The sequence below is a fragment of the Haliaeetus albicilla genome, chromosome 2 (genome assembly GCF_947461875.1).
Source record: "Haliaeetus albicilla chromosome 2, bHalAlb1.1, whole genome shotgun sequence".
NCBI lineage: Eukaryota > Metazoa > Chordata > Aves > Accipitriformes > Accipitridae > Haliaeetus > Haliaeetus albicilla.
In genome coordinates, this window is record NC_091484.1 from 20,463,791 (window position 1) to 20,483,132 (window position 19,342).

The following is a 19,342-nucleotide window of genomic DNA, read 5'->3' on the forward strand; positions in this document are numbered from 1 at the left end:
GGGTACAATAAGGCTGCCCCTAGGAGCAGAAGGTATTGTGCTACATCATTTAAAGACTTAAGTGTTGCTGATTTTTGCCTTTGGGTTTACCTCTACCACTGTGAACTGCACCAATCAAACTGAAAGAAAGCAACTTACATCAGTGAAGTTAAGCAAGCATTAGCTCCAGCTGGCTTGGAGACATAATATAGAAGTAAATTCTTACATCTGCTGCTTTGAACACCGAACTATCTCTTGAGGTGTCCTGTAAGGCTGTGGGTGGTTGCCATTCAATCTACATCCAAGCTTGGCTCCCACTGACCCTAACAGGTATGCCATGTCCTTCTTATTCAGAGAAAACAGAAAGGCAATTACATGTCTTTGTGTAATGTCAATTGGATCAACAGAAATCACCATCCCAAGGCATGGAGCAGCATGATTAAGGTCTGAGCAGGAACGCTGCTGTGGGTCCTTGTAAACTGGCAGCAAACACAGGGGCTGGGCACTGGTTTCATTGCAGTTGTGTGTGACAGGAATCCCAAAGTGAGTGAACAGCAAGCGAAGACAGTGTGAGAGTGAGACTGAAGAGGGGTAAGAAAAGCTTGTGGTGCTCAGGGACTTCTTGGAGGACTTTATCCACGCTAATTGTGTTTAGAAAAACTACTTTCTGTTGTCTTTGTGTGTAAATAGGACTACAGTATCAAAGCCAGTAACTCCTTACTCCAGCTGGACAAACGTGACCTACACAACCACTTCTAAGAAGCAAAGCTTCTTGTTGTGTCTAACGTCTTAAGGACTAATAGATAAAATAAAAAAAAGCAGATATAAATTTCAAACAACTGAGCCAGACCTGGACACCAGTCTGATGAGAACTTAATGGAAAAATCCAGTTTATATTGCTGTGGAACTGACTCCATACAGTTTCTACAGGCTGCTCTGAATCAATATCAGGAAGTTTACATCCAGATCCGAAGCCACTCTCTTAACGCATCCATTTGCTTTTTAATACCCTGCTGCTATACCACAGACAAGCAAAGCACAAACCCCAGATTCTTGGTAAAGCTGAGCTCTTTATTAAAAATATTAACTTACTAGCCATAAAAAAATATATTCTACAGGAAGTTCGTTCATTCTTGTATTGCAGTACGTCCCAGCAGCCACACTCAGCTATTTTAACTCCAGAAAGTGGAGTTCTAGATGGTCTAAAAAATCAGCCCCTACTGAAAGAAGGGACAAAAGGCTTTTCATAATTCTGGGTAAATCCATGAGAAGAGATTTCTCAAGTTTATTACAAGCAATGATGAAAAACTAAGACAATGCTGAATGTTCATCTCCATAGTGGAATGAATAATGATTATGGTATCAGAGTGATGTGAAATATTGGCTACGAATACCTTATAAATGTACTTCCTCCTGTAATTGTATGGGCAAGTTTAACTGAAACTCTACACAGCAGCTATGGTTTTTGTAAGAATTTGTAACCATGCTCTATGGAACTTTTAATAAATTACCTATACTAGTGGGAAATAAACCAGAACAATTCTTACTTGGACTGTAAGACACCAATAGCGCATTTCTAAAAAGCTATATCTATTTATAGCATTTAAAACAAAAATTAAAGGGGTTTTGCTTATTTTGGAGACAAGTAACAACTTTGCAAATTACTCTTTGCAAATTGTTTTCATTAGCTGGAAACAAGTCACATCATACATAGAATTTCAAACCCATGCATTTAGTTGTACAGAAAGTTTGACTAGAGTAGGGTAAAAGTGCATCTTTAGAACACAGTTCCTCCATGAATTCGGTTTTAAGGATTCCTCTACTCACTAGATAGAAAAAATAACCAAAATAAAATTTTAGATGGGTAACACTGAAGACTGTATGTATGCAAACTGCCTTTAATAGCTGTAAAATTCTAGAAGAGATTTTGCTCAGACTACTAAAAAGCAATTTAAGTTCTTCACAAACCAGTTAGTTCTCAACAAATGGTAACAGTCAAGGGGGTTAAATTGTAATACCTGCTAACAGAGTTCTAAGGCCTAAACTTGTGGGGTTTTTTTTTGTGTGAATGTCTTCATTCACAAGAGATGAATACATAAAAGGATTTTGCTTTGACAGTAGTAAGCCGAGGGCATCTATTCTGAACTTTGTACCCTCAGCTATTCCATTTTGAAATTTGTATCCTCAGCTATACACCAAGTGTCCAAGTTTTTTGTCTTTGAGGACTGTGGGGCAAAGACGGCCACATCTCGAGATGCAGCAGCTCTCGGTTCCGCAAGCATTTCCCCTCAGGCATTTCTTCCAGCAGGAGAAGGGATGCTTCGCGCAGCACGCTAAGCCTGCTGAAGGGATGCTGGATGCTACGCCCAGCACAGCAAGTCGGAAACACCCTCCTCAGCCGTGCTCTTAACGTGGGGGCTATCAGGGGAGATGCCCGTTGTTGGAGCAGGGTGTTCGCCTCTCCGCCGTCCCGGGCGAGGTGCAGACGTTTCCCCCGTTAGACGGAACCGGTGATGGCGTTTGGCCGCGTGCCACGGGAATAGCCTTCCTTCCGCGGCGCTGCGAGGCCCGGGCCCGCCGCGCGGAGGGCTCCGGCTCGGCGGGAGTGCTGCAAGACGACGGCGCGCTTCTTGTACGTGCCATACAGCAGCGAGATGGCGCGCAGCATCCGCCAGCACATGGCGGCGGCCAGGCGGGCCTGCGCCTCCCGCGGCCCCGCCACCCAGTAGAAGGCCAAGTGCTCCGACTGCCGCAGGCAGCCGCTCCAGCGGGGCGGCTGCGCCGTCACCGGCCGCCCGAAGACGGCGTCGAGGCTGCGCAGCCCGACGGCCTCTGGTCGGCTGAGCCTCGCGCGGCGCCCGCGGACGGCCACCGCCGCGGAAGGGGTGGGCAGAGGCGGTGGAGGCGGCGGGCGGCGGGTCCGCGCCCCACAGCCACCGCGGCGACTCGTCGAGGGACGGACGGGGCGCCCGCAGCTGGTAACCCTCCGCCATGGCATCTTTCCGCCGGCGGGGCCAGGGCCAGGGCCAGGGCCAGGGCCGGTGCCGGGGCGGTCGGGGCCTGCCCGCCGGGCCGCGGCTGTTGGGGGAATGCTGGCTGGGCCGGGGAGGCGGCGGGGGCAGGGGCAGGGTGCGTGGGGGGTCTCTGAGGCGGCAGCCAGCGAGGCCGACAGAAACATCCACCCGGAGAAACAACGGGGGCTGGTTTTACCGGTTTTCTCTGTAGAAAGGAGTTTGTGTTTCCGCTGTCTCTTCCTACTGAGCTACTCCTTCCTGCTGTGCTAACGCTTTTCTTTTTTTTCCCCCACCTGTCCTCAGAGCCAAAATCCATCATTTTCTCTTTTAATGATTGCGATCTGCTTTGCTGCGATCTCCATCAGGGCGTGCAGAATAATTACCGGGCTCATTTTCACCTGCTGGTCTGAAAATACAAGCAGTTTCTCCCAGCTTGCTTAGGATTCCTCTGTCATGTTGAGCTCAACCGTTTTTATTTGAAGGCCCTGGCAAGAAATTAACAAAACCTCCTTCTTTCAGCTGGAGTGAATATTTTAATAATTCTGATTATGTTGAATAAAACTCTGTCTTTTCTCTTGGTCGATAAGATTTTATTTCCCCATGTATTCAGAGGCCTTGTGGTCTGCTTTTCCAGCTGTCTCTGCCGGTTTCTACTGCTGCTAAGGTTTGAAATATGGCGCTTGAGCAGACACCTCACAGGGGAGAAGACTGAGCTGAACCTCTTTCTAGACAGACAATATACTTGCAATTTTAGTTTTGGGGACTTTTGACCAGCAGTTGTAAAGCTACCAGCTACAGCACGTGTTTATTTTCTTTCACCTTGGGATCACTGTGAATATGTGTCGCAATGCGAGTTGCTGAATGTTCTCTTTAAAGGCGAAAAGAAAAGGTTGTGGTATACAGATGGACAGATTTTACCTAAGTGCTTCCGTAGAGGTGGAGGGATGTCACAGCATTTCAATGTGACTGATTTTATTTTCAGTCAAAAGCCTCCAGTGGGGTGGGCTGCTATGAACAGCAAAATGTCTGAAGTAAAAGAAAAAAATGGTTTCCAGAATGAAATGGGTACCATGTATGGATATATTTTTATGTATTTATTTATTTTGGCAAATGGGTGCGCATAAAGATAGTGGGATGGCTTCTCTAAACTGTGTTTTCAGTAATGATTTCTTACTGCCTTGCTACACTTTTCTTCAGCTGTAACAGTGCTTGTGGCAAAGTCTCCTACGTAGCTAACCTAGGTTTTCTCTGGTTTAGCAGCATGATGACCCCCCTCACCAGCGGAGAAAAGTGGTATCGCAGAAACTATAGCTTTAAGTGGCAATTAAGCACATGAAGAATAACTAAAATAACTTGTCAGTGGTAACTAGTTAAACTTCGCTGTGGTTATTTAGCTTGGTCTTTCAAGTCTTGGCTGACTTGCTCACAGTTGTAAATAAAACTCTGCTTATAAAGTGTTCCTGTTTGATATAAAGCTGTTGGAATATGTACAGTAGGTGTGCACATACACAGTACATAGGAAAACATAACAAGCGTTCCCTAGAAATACTAGAGCGCCTAAATATTAAATCACTCATCGCTGTTACAAGAACACAAGAAATTCACAATCTGGAATTACAGTTTATTCTATTTGCGATCATTTTGATACAGGGAGTTATCTTTTGATTTAAAAAAAATCCCTAAACATTAAACTTTTTTTTTAACCCACAGTAGTCTAGCTTTTACAGCAAAAAGCACAAAGCATTTAGAAATACGAGTTTAAAGGGTTTAATTTTGCCTGTTATTAAACTGGATAATTCTTTCACAATATATGGATATATGCTGGTTACACTGGAGTGTCTTCATCCAGTACTAAAAGTGTAAGTGAGTGTATATATATGTGTGTACGCATAGCTGTATGTAGGTATTTTCTACCTATTCAGTGTAAGTGGCAGATCATGATATTCTTTCCTTTAGTGAATCAGTTTTTCAGTCCTAAGTTTACTACTCAGCCCTTTTATTTAAGACAATTTCATACTGATTTCACTGGGGTTTTTTTCACAGAGTTTTGCTCAGTTACAATCTGAATAGGAAATGAATGGTGTCTTCACATTTTGGTGTAGAGTTAATTCTGAGTGACTGTGACTTGTTTCTTGTGGGCTTCAGAGACCTGGATACCCACACATTGTCTCACAGTTCTTGATATCCAGCAGTCTTTTTGTCCTGTTTGTTGGGAAACCCTTCCAAATCATCTTTTTTCAGATGTCAGCATACAGTCAGATTGTACCTCGCTGTGAATTGCTGGATCATTAAGAAGAATTAAAAAAAATAATTCAGAGACCTGATGGAGACTGTGCCCTGCTTCTGTTTTGTTTGTGTTTTTCAGTCTTGAATTTGCTTTAACAGCATAGGTGTCTTTAAAAGGTCAGAAGAATGGCCATTTGGAAAGGTAAAAAACTGTATTTAGGCTGTATCTGTTTAGTTTGTTTTCTGTGACCAAAGGCCTCAAATTTGTCTTAGCATTTCCCACACTTAGCTTCAGCAAAGAGCCCCATGGCCTGTAATTAATGAGATATGCTATAAATGCCACCACTTTGCTCATGAAACAGTTCTGGTTTTACTTGATTCTTGACATTCAGATGTGCTAGCATGCTGACGTATGTTTTACAACATTTCACTAACTTAGCATCTCAACTGTGCATGCTTAAATGGCAAATACCTTTTCACAGCTTGGACAAATACGGCTTAGAAAAAGATTCTCAATGGTCTATCGCATTTTCTTTGTTAGTAGGTTACTGGGGCTTTTTTAGTCACTTTGATTGGAAGTTTAAATAAATCATTCTTCTGGTGTTGCAGTTGCTGGAACTCCATGATGGCGATCAGATCAGTTCTTCTCTCCAGTTTCGGACATGGGCAGAGTTGTGCCTTCCTCATGCAGGTGAGAGGTGCAGCAGGCCCTGTAGCCTCTGGAGAGACAGAACCACGCCAGAACTAAAAAGTCTGGTTTTCAAAACCTTTGATTTTCTTGTTCTTATAGCTCAACATATGCAGGTACCTGTATAACAGAATTTGAGAAGCACTTGTACAAAAGGGTAGTAGTTTTCATGTCTTTCAGCATCGAATTGTTGTTCTTGAAAACTAATTAAAAGATCTAGGTATTATGGTGTCGTGGTTTCAGCCCAGCCAGTAACAAAGGACTACGCGGCCGCTCGCTCACTCCTCCCGCCCCCCTCCGGTGGGATAGGGGGGAAGACGGAGGAGAGGAAAAAAAACAAACCTGGAACCTCGAGGGTTGAGATAAAGGCAGTTTACTGGGACAACACAAAGAAATTGCAACAACAACAACGGTACTAATGAAAAAGTATACAAAAAGAGTGATGCACAGTGCAACTGCTCACCACCCGGGACCCGACGCTCTGCCACTTCCCCCACCGAAAAGAAGCGCCCACCCCCCGGCCCGCTCCCCTTTTACATACTGAGCATGATGTCACATGGTATGGAATAGCTCCTTGGCCAGTTCAGGTCAGCTGCCCCGGCTATGCCCCCCACCTCCCAGGTTCCTGTAAAAAAATTAACTCTATCCCAGCTGAACCCAGGACATTATCCACCCCTTATTCTATACCATCTACATCATGCCCAGATCTTACATTTTCCAATCGACCACTACCACTTCCTTGTCTTATATATATAAGTATATGGACTTGCGTCCGTCCCCGTCACCCCGCCGCACACACACACACACGCAAATGGTATTCCTTTAGCGTATGGGCTATCCCTCTAATGTGTCCATTGATTTTATTTAGTCCATGACTTTGGGGCTCCATCTGTTGTAACAGTTCTTCAGGATAAGAGAGATGGTGTGAGATGGTGGGTTGTTGTATGCTGCCTCTGGAACTTGTGGCTAGTACATTTGGTGCAACTCACGCCCTTAGTCTGCAGGTCGAAGATGTTGATCTTGAGGAAATTGCTGGGTGTCAGTTCAAGTTCTGTCGCTGTTGTACTTGGCTTAGTTTCAAAGTCCATCCCGCAGTCATTTGGGTAATTCTTACAGTAATACCCTTGATATGGCATATAGACACTATAGATACAATGACATGCATTGGCAGGGTATTTAGCAGTTAGGTATCATACAGCCCAATTCACTGGCTATTCTCTCCCAAAATCAAATCTCCCTGAGGTACACATCGAACTTCCCCATCCTTCTGCATCACCCACCAGGTGTACCCAGGTCCCTGAGCAAAAACAACCCCTTGAATGGGTTTACCTCTGTTTGAGGGAGGACTAACCCAGACTGTCTTTCCTAACATACTCCTCATGCGCGCTACAGGGACTTTATCGCCTTCTACAGTATGTGGAAGTCTTGGTTGGGCGGGGCCAGCCCGATTGGCGGATCCTCTAGTATTAACTAACCAGGTGGCTTTTGTTAAATGTGTATCCCAATGTTTGAAAGTCCCACCCCCCATTGCTCTCAATGTAGTTTTCAGCAGTCCGTTGTATCGTTCGATTTTTCCGGAGGCTGGTGCGTGATAAGGGATGTGATATATCCACTCAATGCCGTGTTCTTTGGCCCAGGTGTCTACGAGGTTGTTTCGGAAGTGAGTCCCGTTGTCCGACTCGATTCTTTCTGGGGTGCCGTGTTGCCATAAAACTTTCTCTTCAAGGCCCAGGATAGTGTTCTGGGCAGTGGCATGGGACACAGGGTATGTTTCCAGCCATCCAGTGGTTGCTTCCACCATTGTAAGCACATGGCACTTGCCTTGGCGTGTTCGTGGGAGTGTGAGACAGTCAATCTGCCAGGCCTCCCACTGTTTATATTTCAGCCATCGCCCCCCATGTGACAGGGGTTTTTGCCGCTTGGCTTGCTTAATTGCGGCACATGTTTCACATTCGTGGATGACCTGTGCGATAGTGTCCATGGTCAAGTCCACCCCTCGATCTCAAGCCCATCTATATGTTGCATCTCTCCCCTGATGGCCTGAGGTATCGTGGGCCCACTGAGCCATAAATAGCTCACCCCTACGTTGCCAGTCCAGGTCTACCTGAGACACTTCAATCTTGGCGGCCTGATCTGCCTGCTGGTTGTTTTGATGTTCTTCAGTGGCCCGACTCTTGGGTACATGAGCATCTACGTGACGTACTTTTACCACTAGCTTCTCTATCCGAACAGCAATATCTTGCCACAGTGCGGCAGCCCAAATGGGTTTACCTCTGCGTTGCCAGTTGCCCTTCTTCCATTGCTGTAGCCACCCCCATAGGGCATTTGCCACCATCCATGAGTCAGTATAGAGATAGAGCACTGGCCACTTCTCTCTTTCAGCAATATCTAATGCTAGCTGGATGGCTTTCACCTCTGCAAACTGACTCGATTCACCTTCTCCTTCAGCAGTTTCTGCAACTAGTCGTGTAGGACTCCATACAGCAGCCTTCCACCTCCGATGTTTTCCCACGATGCGACAGGACCCATCAGTGAACAGGGCATATTGCCTCTCATTTTCTGGCAGTTTATTATACAGCGGGGCCTCTTCAGCCCGTGTCACCTCCTCCTCTGGCAACATTCCAAAGTCTTTGTCTTCTGGCCAGTCCGTGATCACTTCTAAAATTCCTGGGCGACTGGGGTTTCCTATGCGAGCTCGTTGTGTGATCAGTGCAATCCACTTACTCCACGTGGCATCAGTTGCGTGATGTGTAGAGGAAACTTTCCCTTTGAACATCCAGCCCAGCACTGGTAGTCGGGGTGCTAAGAAGAGCTGTGTTTCAGTACCAACCACTTCTGAAGCGGCTCGAACTCCTTCATATGCTGCCAATATCTCTTTTTCAGTTGGAGTATAGCGAGCCTCGGATCCTCGATATCCCCGACTCCAAAACCCCAGGGGTCGGCCTCGGGTCTCTCCAGGTGCTTTCTGCCAAAGGCTCCAGGTAGGGCCATTCTCCCCAGCTGCAGTGTAGAGCACATTTTTAACATCTGGTCCTGTCCGGACTGGCCCAAGAGCTACTGCATGAACAATCTCCCGCTTAATTTGTTCAAAGGCTTGTCGTTGCTCAGGCCCCCATTTAAAATCGTTCTTCTTCCGGGTAACTTGGTAGAGAGGACTTACAATTTGACTGTAATTTGGAATATGCATTCTCCAAAAGCCCACAACATCTAAGAAAGCCTGTGTTTCCTTTTTATTAGTCGGTGAGGACATAGCTGCTATTTTGTTGATCACGTCCGCAGGGATCTGACGACGCCCGTCTTGCCATTTTACTCCTAAGAACTGGATCTCCTGCGCAGGTCCCTTGACCTTACTTTCTTTTATGGCAAAACCAGCCTTCAAAAGGATTTGGATTATTTTCTTCCCTTTCTCAAAAACTTCTTCTGCCGTGCTGCCCCATATGATGATGTCATCAATATATTGCAGGTGCTCTGGAGCTTCACCTTTTTCTAGTGCAGTCTGGATCAGTCCATGGCAAATAGTGGGGCTGTGTTTCCACCCCTGGGGCAGTCGATTCCAGGTGTACTGGACACCCCTCCAAGTGAAAGCAAACTGTGGCCTGCACTCCACTGCCAAAGGAATGGAGAAAAATGCATTAGCAATGTCAATTGTGGCATACCACTTAGCTGTCTTTGATTCCAGTTCATATTGAAGCTCTAACATATCTGGCACAGCAGCGCTCAGCGGTGGCGTGACTTCATTCAGCCCACAATAATCTACTGTTAGTCTCCAATCCCCATTAGATTTCCGCACGGGCCATATGGGACTATTAAAGGGTGAGTGAGTCTTGCTGATCACTCCTTGGCTCTCCAATTGGCAAATCAGCTTATGGATGGGGATCAGGGAGTCTCGGTTGGTGCGATATTGCCACCGGTGCACCGTCGTGGTAGCAGTTGGCACCTGTTGTTCTTCAACCTTCAGCAACCCCACAACCGAAGGGTCTTGGGAGAGACCAGGCAGGGTAGACAGCTGTTCAGTCTCCTCCGTCTCCAATGCAGCTATACCAAAGGCCCAACGGTATCCTTTTGGGTCCTTGAAATACCCCCTTCTGAGATAATCTATACCAAGGATGCACGGGGCCTCTGGGCCAGTTGCAATGGGGTGTTTATGCCACTCATTCCCGGTTAGACTCATTTCGGCTTCCAATACGGTTAGCTCTTGGGATCCCCCTGTCACACCAGAGATACAGATGGGTTCTGCCCCTTTATAACTTGATGGCATTAGGGTACATTGTGCACCAGTGTCTACTAGAGCCTTATATTCCTGTGGGTCTGACGTGCCAGGCCATCGAATCCACACTGTCCAGTAGACTCGGTTGTCCCTCTCCTCCACCTGGCTGGAGGCAGGGCCCCTCTAATCCTGGTTAGAATATCTGTTACCCACTTTTTGCACATGTGAATCAGAAGTCCCTTCAAGAGGATCAGAAATGAGATCGGCCCATCTACTGCGCCCGGGGGACTGCTCACGGGAAACTGGAGCAGCAGTTTTCCAAGAAGAATCTTCTTTTCTGGTTGCTTTTTCTCGCAACTCCCGTACCCGTGAATCCAAGACTGAGGTAGGTTTTCCATCCCACTTCCTCATGTCCTCTCCATGGTCACGCAGGTAAAACCACAGGTTAGCCCGTCGTGTGTACTTTCTCTCTCCTCTCTCTTGGGCAGAGGAACGCTTACTCCCAATAACTGCAATGCGGGCCTGTACAGGTGAGGAGGAGGACATATCTACTTTGAATTGCTGGAACTCTCGGGACAATTCCTCTACAGCTGAGACACAGGCCCGTAGGGAGGAAGAGAGACTTCCTTCATATTGCCGGAGTTGGACAGCCAATTCATCCACCGTTTGTCCATAGCCTTCTTTCCAGGACATTACTGCCAATGAGTTGGCATAGGTTGGTGGTGCACTTCGTAGAAACTTCCGCCACATCGGTTGTGTGCATTGGACTTCATCTGGATCTGTGGGTGACTGCGCATTTTCTGGATCACTATAAATCACCTCCAGCACGGCTAATTCCCTCAGGTACTGGATACCTCTCTCCATGGTGGTCCACTTGCCTTGGTGACATGTAACTTCATCCCTGAAAGGGTATCTTTCCTTTACACCTAACAGAAGTCGCCTCCAGAGGCTGAGGACTTGTGTTTTTCTCCCAATCGCCTTGTCGATACCCCCTTCTCTAGACAGAGATCCCAACTGCTTGGCTTCCTTACCCTCTAATTCCACACTACTAGCCCCATTATCCCAGCATCGGAGCAGCCAGGTAACAATGTGCTCACCTGGGTGGCGGCTAAAATCTTTTCGCATGTCACGCAACTCACTCAGGGATAGAGATCGGGTAATTATTTCAGGTTCTGCCTCTTCCTCCTGTTCTCGCGATGACCCTGGTTCATCTTCATCTCTCACTGAGCGAACTGATTTCTTTGTGTGTTTCTTTTTCTGTACAGGGGCGACTGATACTGGCACAGGTTGGTTCTCTGGTTTAGTGGCAGTATCTGTCACCGGGGTAGGGGCAGCCACGGTGTCTGTTGTCAGGGTTTGGGTAGCCACGGTGCATGTCGTCGGGGTAGGGGCAGCCACGGTGCATGTTGTCTTGTTTTCCATCTTTTCCCCCTTTTCCCCCTGGGGGTGCTGCATAGTATCAAGCAGGGTTTGGTAGATACCGGCCAGGGCCCAGCACAGTGTAGTGAGTTGTGTGTCTCTGGGATAGCCACAGCATTTTCCTTTCAAAAATTCTATCACTTCATGAGGGTTCTGCAGTTGTTCGGGAGTGAACTTCCAAGTCACTGGAGGTGAGAAGTTCTCTAGATACCTGCCCACATCCTCCCACACACCGTGCCACCCATAAATATCCAGCTTTGGGACAGATCTCTGGGTGGTACTCTTAAAGAGCCTTTTTGTAGCCCTAGACAAGACCTGAAACATAGTCAGGAGGCATAGCACTAACAGCACACAGGCTTGTGCATCCCAAGGATATTCAAAATTCTCGAAAACTGTTGTAATTAGTTGGAAAGAGAAAAGGGAGGGGAACGGATGGGGGGAAGTATCCCCCCCTGACTTCCCCATGGGTTGGGTGTAATTACCAATAAAATCCGACAGAAGGTGCCCAAAGTGTGGGAATGATATCACTGCCTCATACAGATACCAGCTTAACCTCATGACCAGTGATGTAATCATTTCACAAGTCGACATTGCCCAGTACAGCAAAATGATAATCCCAATCACTCTCCCAGAGATGAGATACGCCAACTACAGGCAATACATAAAGCATATAAGAACTTACAAAACGCCACCATGTAAACAGCTGAATCAACATTGTGACTAACATCTATTTATCTAGTATAAGAAATGCGTATGACAAATTTGTTTCAACACGCTCTGGCCAGATCTGTCGTTATCTCAACCCTTCGTGCCCCACGTTGGGCGCCAAAAAGGACTGTCGTGGTTTCAGCCCAGCCGGTAACAAAGGACCACGCGGCCGCTCGCTCACTCCTCCCGCCCCCCTCCGGTGGGATGGGGGGAAGACGGAGGAGAGGAAAAAAAACAAACCTGGAACCTCGAGGGTTGAGATAAAGGCAGTTTACTGGGACAACACAAAGAAATTGCAACAACAACAACGGTACTAATGAAAAAGTATACAAAAAGAGTGATGCACAGTGCAACTGCTCACCACCCGGGACCCGACGCTCTGCCACTTCCCCCACCGAAAAGAAGCGCCCACCCCCCGGCCCGCTCCCCTTTTACATACTGAGCATGATGTCACATGGTATGGAATAGCTCCTTGGCCAGTTCAGGTCAGCTGCCCCGGCTATGCCCCCCACCTCCCAGGTTCCTGTAAAAAAATTAACTCTATCCCAGCTGAACCCAGGACATATGGTAATGGTCCAATGACTAACAAAAGATGAATGCTTAGATAATTGGGATAATTAAAGAGTGAAAGGCCCTGGATCTGATTTTAGAAATCATTCACATTCAAAATAATTCATTCCTATGTTTTTTTCCTTCTGTTTACTTACTTGGTTTCTCTCTTAAGGGTTTTAATGTCCTGTTTTGCCATTTTACCTCCAATTTATATAACATATAAACAAACACAGCAGTTTTCTTCAACAGTTCATGGTAGATCTTCCCTTCCTCTTGTATGCCTGACTATTTGCTGTGTAGGCTCATCAGCTTTCTAAAGTGAAGGTTTTTGGTTTTACATTTTAATTTTGGTGTCCTCCCATTTCACATGGTCAGATAAACTGTGCTGTTTTTTTCCTTAGGGTGTGCTGGAAGAGAAAGATATTACGTTTATATTTGAAATTGTGGCTGAAGCAGCCATGTTAGCAGCTCATCTAGAATGAAGATAAAATCTGTATTTGTAGTTCTGTCATCTCATTTTTAGAAAAAGGAAGTGTGAGGGAGGTTCCAGTACCAGTGCCCTCCTAGGGTCTTATCTGTAATGGGCCTGTGGCTGTGCAAACCATGCTATTAAATAAAGAGTCCTTAGAGGTGAGCAGATGGGTGCAAGGTAAACAAAAAAGAGACTAGTAGCAGCCCAGAGAAAACAAGATTGTTTCCTCATCAGTAAATGCAGAGATTTTTTTCCCCAAAATTTTGAAAGGAATCTAAAGAAACTAACATCACACAAATATGTAAGCTTCTTGAACACACTGCTTTAGGTTTAAGTTGGTTTTCTATGATGAGATAATGCCGTGCGAGCCCTGAAATGTAGAACATGAGTATGTTCTTGCTACAGCTCTTTTTTAAAAGTAGCCTGTAATTTTTCCTATTCTAAAAGCATGTATTAAGCCCTCTTAAACTGAGCATCTTTTAGAGATGACATTTCAAACTGTTCAATCAGCTGAAAAGATGTTTTCAGCAGAACTTTGGTCTAAGCCGTAGTTTTACAAAACATGGGAAAAATGCAATGTATTCATAAATAATAGCTGCCATTGCTTCCTCTGGTAGTGATTTACATGCAGAAGGTCTCTGTTCATGGTGTGCTTTTCTAATTCTTTTCCTATTAGAGGAGGAAAAAGAAGCTAAATTTTGACGCAGCATATAAAATGATGACACAAATCAATACTGGGCTTCCAATTAGTGGTTCTAGTTTTGCATCACTTTCCTCATCATTGGCTCTTAACGAGAAAGCGAAGATTTCAGTGAGAGTTTTACTATTTACTTTGGTCAGTTAAACCAGTCAGAATTTCATCCATGGACAGTAAATCTTGTCAAAGAATAGTGCCTGCTGTTCATCTGGGAGGTGGGAGAAGGTGATTTTTTTCCCTAAAATCTCCCACCTTCAGATTTTGGCACTGGGGGTCTTCAAATATTCTCCATCCTTCTGTTTGTTTTTCATGTTATGCCAGTAAAAGAGAAAATAAACCAAAAGGCAAGCCAAAGCATATGCTTCCTCCAGCCCAGCCTCTGGTGTTTGGGAGGGACTGAGGCAGGGAGGAGTGTGTGTCATGAGAGAGAGGAGCACTGACGGCTTTGCGAAGGGCTGTGCAGGGATGCAGGATGCACATCCAAAGGAAACCACCGTCTGCGAGTTCTGCTTCTTGCAGAACAGTGTTTTTCTCTATCTGGCTTGCTCCTACCAGTTCCAGGAAAAGTCTAGTATTGGTTGTTGCTGGCTCCCTGCAACTTCTACAGAAACAAAAAGTCCTGAGATACTCTGTAATGCCCTGTTTTCTCATAGCTGCAAATGCTTACATGCTTAATTTCAGAGTAACTTTATTTTCTTCGGAAGTCATCAGGGAATATTTGCTTCACTTAGGACACCCACTAGAGGGAGTAGTGAAAATGTTTTAACGTTGACGATGCTAAACAAATTGCTTTACTAGCGTTCGTGTAAATCTGGGGCACTAAGAAAAGAGTTGGGTTCCTGCCTTTTCTGAAAGCCTTATTATGTACTAAGTCAGGAATCAGAGGGTTTCTCAGTGCTCTGGAAATACTTCGGATAAAATGGTCTTGAAGAAAGGCTGATGCTTCCTTTCTAACTTACATAACTGCATTGTTGAAAGACTGTACTGAAGAGCATTTTCAGTGATAAAATGAGCTTTAGTTGCTCCCAGGAATGACTTAGGGATGGAATGTAAGGGTTTTTTTCTTCATGGGTAAGATTTGTATGTAAAAATGTTGTCCTGATCTTCAGAAGCAGTTTTTTTAAGCTGAACTTGGAATTAAAAATTATGTTGGCAGTTAGATATTTAGTTTTTTCTCTCTGGGCTTGAAATAATTTGTAGTTGGAAGGGAGAAAATGTATCTCAGGTGAAATAGTTCTTTTCAGTTGAATTGATTTTTTTTTTTTTTTTTTTAGCAAACAGCTCAATATTACTATGCTGTCGATGAAGAACCTAGGCAGCTTCTGAAGAATGCCTGGACTGATGAAGAGACTTAGGCATTGCAATGCCTAAGTATTTATGATGGTTATGTGTGCATCCAGCCCTGTGGTAGAACTGACAAATCTGGTGGGGGGGAAGAAGTGATGCATTCAAACAGTATCTGTAAAAATTCGGGCACTGAATAGGAACCATTTAGTGCATGTAGTCATCTGAGCAGTGCTGGTGGGAAGGCATAGGAGTAGCTGTCACAATACTTTTTTCACTTGGTTGAAAACCTCATAGTAAACATATTTGGGAAGAGTTATTTTTGCGAACCAATTTTTATTTCACTCCTCCACTTCTTTCCCCTCCCTCCATCTTTTGGTAGTTGTGTGAAGTGTGAATCTTACATACCCACAGCTATAATGCTAATTTGAGTGTTTTCTGTTCTTTCTTTTTCTCTTTATAATCCCAACCCTCTGAAATACAATTTTATTAGTGTATTTATCAGTGTAATGCTGAGCCTGAGTAATAGCAATGAATGATTTCACAGGACAGACTTCTGTACTTTCTTTGGCCGCTCTTCTACAGTTAGCAGACAGGGGGAACTGTGTAACTAGTGATTTACCAGTATGGAACTCTCTCTTTAACCTGTTTAAGTGACCTCCCCAGCTTCTCTTTCTCTCTTAGGATTTCTGTCTCTGGTGGTGTGCAGGCAAGCTGAAGGGGATGTGGTGCTACTCGTGCAATGCTCAGCAAATGCTGTACCCCACACTGGTTTCAGAACAATCCCAAACCCCTGACATTTGAAGGTAGCAGTCACGGAAGTAGAAGCAGGTAAGACACAGATTTTCACAGGCAGTGAAAGGGGGGAAGTGGGAAAGTGCTTGTCCTAATGGTTTTTGTACTTAAATTCATAAAATGTTTTATTCTGAGATATGGGCCAACTTCTAAATAGTTACTGGTCTGTTTCTAACCCTGTATCACAAGTTACCGGTGCTGAATGCCATAGATAGCAACTGTAAGTATTTCATCATACCAAGGAGCTTCACCTTCCTGGTTAGAGATGGGAGCAGCATCTTCTTGCTTTTGATAGTTGTTTCTTTGCAGAGTTTTATTCCCTCAAGTTTACTTCTGTCAGGGTTGAACGTGGACCAGTCAGCATATCTGCATAGCACCGCAGAACCCTCTGGAGACTGTATGGTCCAACCTTTTGTTGAAAGCAGGGCCTTAAATTGAGTTATCCAGGTCCCTGTCATGTCTTGATATTTCCAGCAAGGGAGATGCCAAAGGGCAACCTATTCCAATGTTTATTTTTTCTCATGGTGCAAATTTTTTCTGTATCCATACGGAATTTCTTCTAAAGCTGTTTGCACCCATTTCTTCTTTTCTGTCACTGTGCATCCTTGTGAAGGGAGTTCCTGCCTCTCCTCTGTAATTACATTTCAGGTATTGGTAAAGTGTGAGTAGATCCCCCTGAGCGTTCTCTAGGCTGAACAAACCCTGTTCCTTCAACCATTCATCTGTCAAGTTCTCCAACCCTCTCATCATCTTGGTGACCCTTCAGTGGACCCTCTCCAATTTTTTAGTGTCTCCCTTGAACTGGGGAGACCAAACCTAGACTCAGTATTAGAGGTAAGCCCTAACAAGTGCTAAATGGACTGGAATAATCACAGACCTTGATTAGCTGGCTGTACTCTGGTTGATGCAGCCCATGACAAAGTTTGCCTTCATTGCTGCAAGGGTGCACTGCTGGAACGAATTCAGGTTGCCATCCATCAGGACCCCCCAGGCTATGCCTCGGGCAGTCAGACATCCCTTCTACTGCTGTGTGGGATTCCAGCATCCCACTTGCGGGATTTAACATTTCTCTTCGTTAAACCTCAGGCAGGTCTCTTTGGCCTGCTCTTTCAGGCTGCCAGGGTGGTTCTTTCCTCTGGCAGAACTGCCTCCTCTCCCAGTGTGGTGTCATTTGTGTACTTCGCAACATGTAAGTCTGGTATATGAATATATACCCTGGCAGGAGGGTGTCTGGGTTGCTCACAGGTAAAGGTTCAGTTGCCTGAGTGAACAGGCAATACCCAGTTGGGTCAGACAAGAGCTGTGTCAGGTGGTACTCAAGTGTGAGTTTAATGCTCAACTTCCATGAGAAATGGGAGAGGGAAGACAGCATTGTGATGGACGTATAAGTAGCCAAATAGATATTTTATTTTAAAATTTGATCTAAAATGACTCAGTTTTACAAAACCGAAACACTGTTTGGTAATGCTGTCTTGGAGAATAAACTGTGTTTGTGTAGCTTTCAAAAAAGGTACGAATGGATGGCGTTTTCCAGGTGCCTTTCTAAATGTACATAACATCATTCCTATGTCAAAGACCTATAATCATAAAAGGAGAGAACATGATAGGTGGGGAAACCAGTACTTAGGCATAGTTATAATTTGAAGACATGGAAACAAAATCATTGACATAAATTGATTGTGTGCCCAGAATGGTCCTGATAAGTGAAAACTGAATTTAAAAAAAGATCCCATAACCGAGCATGTGTTTTTGCAACTAGATCTAAATTGTGACACAAAAAGTGAAACGTTCTAGAATTAAATGGCATTATAGCATTAAAGAAAAAAGTGTTACTTTTCACACAGTTCTAGAAGGGAACAAGAGAAAATGAGTCTATATATTCAAGCCTGCTTGTGTCACTAATTGTTCCCTGATTGTAAACCCAATCTGAGCTGAAGGGACTGTAATCTGAGTGTCAGCTCTGTTATCTGTTTCCAGAAGTGAAATCCTTTTTGGAGTGTATCTGGTACATCCTCACTACAGGCTGAGCATACCTTGTCAAGCTGAATGAATGGTCTGTGTACCAAAAACAGAGTCTGCTGTTAATGTATGGCATCTTGAAATATCTACCATTTAAATTGCAGATAGAAAGCCTGGCTGTTCTCAGTTTGTTGCAGGCTGTTGTACTGCCAGATGGCATCTGACTCCCTAGTTTCTTATCAGTACAAGATGACTGTAACTTTGTTAGATGAAAACAACTGTTTAAAAAGAAAGACAATTATTACGTATTTGGAGAAATAAAAAAAGGTTAAATACAATGCAACCATGTAATAATTATTGAACTAATGATGCAATAAAATCTCTCTGAGAAATCTTCGGAGTGGGAGAAGAGGGAGTTCCTAGTACATGAGAAGTTTTAATACGGAATGAGAAACACTAATATATAGTAATTGTTCTGCAGCCATCTGTGCATAAGCTATATTTTTAAGCATGAATTTATTTGCTGTGGAGCTAGTCATGCACAAAAACACTCTTTCTCATCTATTTTCAGAACAAAGCCATGAGACTTACCAAATGTTTAACACTGATGCTTTGGGCTTAAACTAAAAATTCCTGCTGTTGTAGCTTTCTTCTTTCCCAGCAGATTTCATTACTGTTTTCCACTAATCTTTCTGGAGGAATGTTTTAAAAGTTTTTGGTTGCTTTAAGAGGCTTGCTATTCTAACAATAATTTGTTAGTCATGGTCTCCTTGAAGTCTTGAATGCTTTTGAATAAAAATGAATTTGAAGCTGATATGAGATGAAAAACTCTTGCTAAAGGTAACTATTTTGATGAAGAAAAAATGCAGTCTGAACTATTGAGTGTATTAGTGAATGTCCAAACAGTCCAGCAGCTTGCAAAATTTTCTTCATTCATCCTCGCAGGCACACAAGTGGCTGCTCTTTTTTCTCCCCCAGATTTCTCTGCAGCCCTTTATAAAGCTTCTCTTCATTGGCTGGTTCTTTGTAAAGACTTTCCAAAGCCTTCCTTCCAGAGCAGCCTCCTGCCCCGCTGGAGGACCTGTGCGGCACAGATGCACTGTGGCATCTCCGCTTGGAAACGTGTGTAACGTGTTTGTCTTTATCACAAAAATAAGTTTTCCCTGATGCTGTAGTTTCTTTCTGGAGGAACCTCAGAGGCCTGCTTCTCGCCTCATACGAGTTAATACATTTAAAATAAACCTTTTAAGGCCACTGATATCTCTCTGTTATGCCATGAGACTGGAGTTTTGAGTTTATAGAATACATCAGTAAAATTCTGCCAAATACCAGTTCACATTTA

The 19,342-nt window shown here is 44.5% G+C and overlaps 1 protein-coding gene and 1 long non-coding RNA gene across 2 annotated transcripts in view; one reads left to right on the top strand and one right to left on the bottom strand.

Annotated features, from left to right (window-relative positions):
• Positions 1-1,229: 1,229 nt before the first annotated feature.
• Positions 1,230-2,972, bottom strand: FANCD2OS (FANCD2 opposite strand). The gene is given in 2 exon segments (XM_069809257.1): positions 1,230-2,842; positions 2,844-2,972. Coding segments are annotated over 2 exon segments (495 nt in total). The 3' UTR covers positions 1,230-2,476.
• Positions 2,973-3,090: 118 nt separating this feature from the next.
• LOC138690354 (uncharacterized) overlaps positions 3,091-19,342 on the top strand; it is a 35,916-nt gene continuing 19,664 nt past the window's right edge. The window contains exons 1-4 of the long non-coding RNA XR_011329211.1: positions 3,091-5,931; positions 15,278-16,077; positions 16,690-16,875; positions 18,979-19,122. This is a non-coding gene — a long non-coding RNA (uncharacterized lncRNA). The remainder of the gene's footprint in view (positions 5,932-15,277; positions 16,078-16,689; positions 16,876-18,978; positions 19,123-19,342) is intronic.